The sequence below is a fragment of the Myotis davidii genome, unplaced genomic scaffold (assembly GCF_000327345.1).
Source record: "Myotis davidii unplaced genomic scaffold, ASM32734v1 scaffold425, whole genome shotgun sequence".
NCBI lineage: Eukaryota > Metazoa > Chordata > Mammalia > Chiroptera > Vespertilionidae > Myotis > Myotis davidii.
In genome coordinates this window covers 2,068,801-2,071,503 of record NW_006296413.1, presented here as the reverse complement: position 1 = coordinate 2,071,503, position 2,703 = coordinate 2,068,801, and the positions used below count along the sequence as shown (strand labels likewise).

The following is a 2,703-nucleotide window of genomic DNA, read 5'->3' as shown; positions in this document are numbered from 1 at the left end:
GGTCAGGAAGGACCTGCTAAACCGACCCACCCGCTGAGTGGGAGCAGAGCATGAGGACCCTGCTCCCATGGCCAGAAAGGGAGACGCACCTTCAGCATCCCTCTCAGAGCCCGACACCTGGTGAGCAGGTTACCCAGCGACACACAAGGCGGCTGGGATGCCCCACAGGCAAAGAGCAAACTGTGAACCCCTCTGCCAGGGGTAAACTGAGGCCCTCAGGAGGTGAGGCAGCACGTGAAGTCTGGGTTTGGGGCCAACCCTTGGTGAGTGGTGCCCTTCCGGGGCTACGAGGCCAGGGCGGGCACTCGGACGGGATGTTGCCTGAGCTGGGGGATGGTGGGTGCCGAATGCCCCAGAGGCCCTCCCCCAGCCCACTCAGCCTCACCTTCATGGGCAGGCTGGCGCCCAGGTACACAACGAAGATGGCCACTGCCTGCCACCAGTGGTAGATGGTGAAGATGAAGTCTTGCCTCTCTTTGTCCTCGTACAGGATGCCCAGCAGTGCTGTGGCCGACAGGGCAGGGAGGGGAGTGTGTCACCCAGGGCCCAGAGCCCTGATCCCCCACCAGTGACCCTCCTGGGCTGTGCGGGGTCCCAGCCCGAGGCTGGAAAACCTAGAAAGCTGCAGACCGGTCCTGGCCTGCCCCCTAGTGGATACGCTGGTTACTACACGGCCCGGCCAGCTGAGTCGAGTAATGAGATGAGATGGGATGCAGGTGGGCCTCGCTCTGGGGCACCCGGGACTTGAAAAGTGGAAACGTTTGTGCGCAATCACATCCCGTCCCCTTTCAGACCCCAGCGTTCAGAGCCAGGCCTGCCAGGACGGTTTCTCCTCCTCACCCCTGGCTCAGGGAAGGCAACCTGCTTGCAGCAATCAGCTTTCTATAAATTAAACCTGACGCTGGGGGATTTGAACCTATTTCCGTAAGAATCCTCCTCCCTGGGGTGGGCAGGAGAACTGGACAGCGAGTCAGGGACGCAGATTCTATGCTCAGGCCGGTAAAGTGAGAGAGTTGGTACAGAGACGTGGATTCAAACGCTGGCCCTATGGGTGACTTAGAGAAGTCAACTCTCCAGGGCCACTTTTCCCATCTGGAAAATGAGACCAGGCATCTATGTTTTACATATGCTGGGCGGCTTTGATGTGAGAAAGCTCACACAGCACCTGGCAAATCGTACCCTCCCCTGCCACTTGGAAATGAACACCCCCACTGTAAGCCCTGCAGGGTGACTGTATCCTATGGGGCTGCTGTGAAGGGACATGGAGCCCAGGGTCCACAAAGAGGGGACAGGAAGCAGAGCTGTTGGGACCAGGCCCAAGTCCAGCCATAACATGGGTCCAAGGTACCCAGGCTGGATGCTGCCCAAAGCTGGCTGCCCCTGAGCAAAACAGCCAAGAGAGCGTGGTCCCGGGCGTGGGGCTCCACCCCCTGACTCTCTCTCTGATGGTAAGTGCCAGGGTCACCTGACCAGAATGCATGACCTCCACAATGCCACACCCCGAGGGGCGACGTTCAAAACAGTTAACGGCTCGGCCCATCGGAACAGGGCCTCAACGGCGGAGCTGTGTGTACCCACTGCATGTCATGGCATATGCCCACTTGAGGGCAGAGATCATCACAGAGCTGAACTCTGTCCACTGCCTCCTTTCCACAAACAGGACCCTGCTTCCCGGTGCCTTGACCCCCGCAGCCCAGACTTGGGGTCTGGACTCTGCAGACCAGCACTGGGCGTCATCGGGCTCCCAGGTCCTCTCTGTAAAGGCCATGCCTACATCTACACCTGGGGTGTGGGCAGGGCCGCCCACACTTCCCATGCTCCTAGGGCACAGGCACGGAATCTGCTCCCAGTGTCATGAAAACTCTGTCCAATGGGCGCTGTCCCTGGTATGAAAGCTGAGTGTCCCCTGGATGTTTTTCACACTGCCCTTCAGAGGTTTCCACAGAGCCCATACCTACCCAAGGTAGCCATAGATGTCACACTACCCCTCAGTGTCCACAGGGCCCCATGCCCACTCTGGGGTAGCCACTGGATGTCCATGGCATAGGACTCCCACACCAGCCCCCGGGGTGCCCACAATTCTCCCCATCTGTCCCTACAATGTCCACAGAACTTCTTTCCACCCCTGTAACGGCCACAGGGATCCACAGTTACCTCTGCCATGTATACCGGACCCCATGACAGACCTCCCGTGTGTCTATGGGACCCCATGTCTAGCCCTGGGAGGTATGTGCTACCCCCAACTGCCCCAAGGTAGCCACAGGGTTACCCAGCCATCCCAGTGCCCATGGCTATACTCACTGGAGAGCCCGGTCTTGTTGAGGCCACTGCCCACACCCCAGAGGATGGCTGCTACATAGAGGATCCAGATGTGTCGCAGGACCCGCGGTGTGGGGGCCCAGAAAAAGAGGCTGATGGTGAGCAGCAGGTGCAGCCCGGCCCCGGACAGCAGAGGCACCTGACGCGGCAGCCACAGCCCCAGCAGGCCCAGGAGTGAGGAGGCGGAGGCGCCCAGGCCATAAGCCACGAGGAGATAGGCCAGGCGTTCCAGCCCCACGGAGCACACGCCATAGCCCTGGGGGGGTGGTGGGGGAGGGAGGGGTGAACGTGTGAGGTCAACTGGCCAAGGCTCTCACCCTCCCCACATGAGGTGTCCACCCTGCCCTCTCTGGGCCACCTTGGGGCTAACTCCCAAGGCTCAAG

At 60.4% G+C, this 2,703-nt stretch overlaps 1 protein-coding gene across 1 annotated transcript in view; it reads right to left on the bottom strand.

Moving 5' to 3' along the window:
• Positions 1-2,703, bottom strand: part of UNC93B1 (unc-93 homolog B1 (C. elegans)) — a 12,226-nt gene continuing 9,523 nt past the window's right edge. The window contains exons 8-9 of the mRNA XM_006771673.2: positions 2,302-2,575; positions 1-504 (exon numbers count right to left, since the gene is read on the bottom strand). Coding sequence (XP_006771736.1) covers positions 104-504; positions 2,302-2,575 — 675 coding nt within the window. The 3' untranslated portion in view covers positions 1-103. The remainder of the gene's footprint in view (positions 505-2,301; positions 2,576-2,703) is intronic.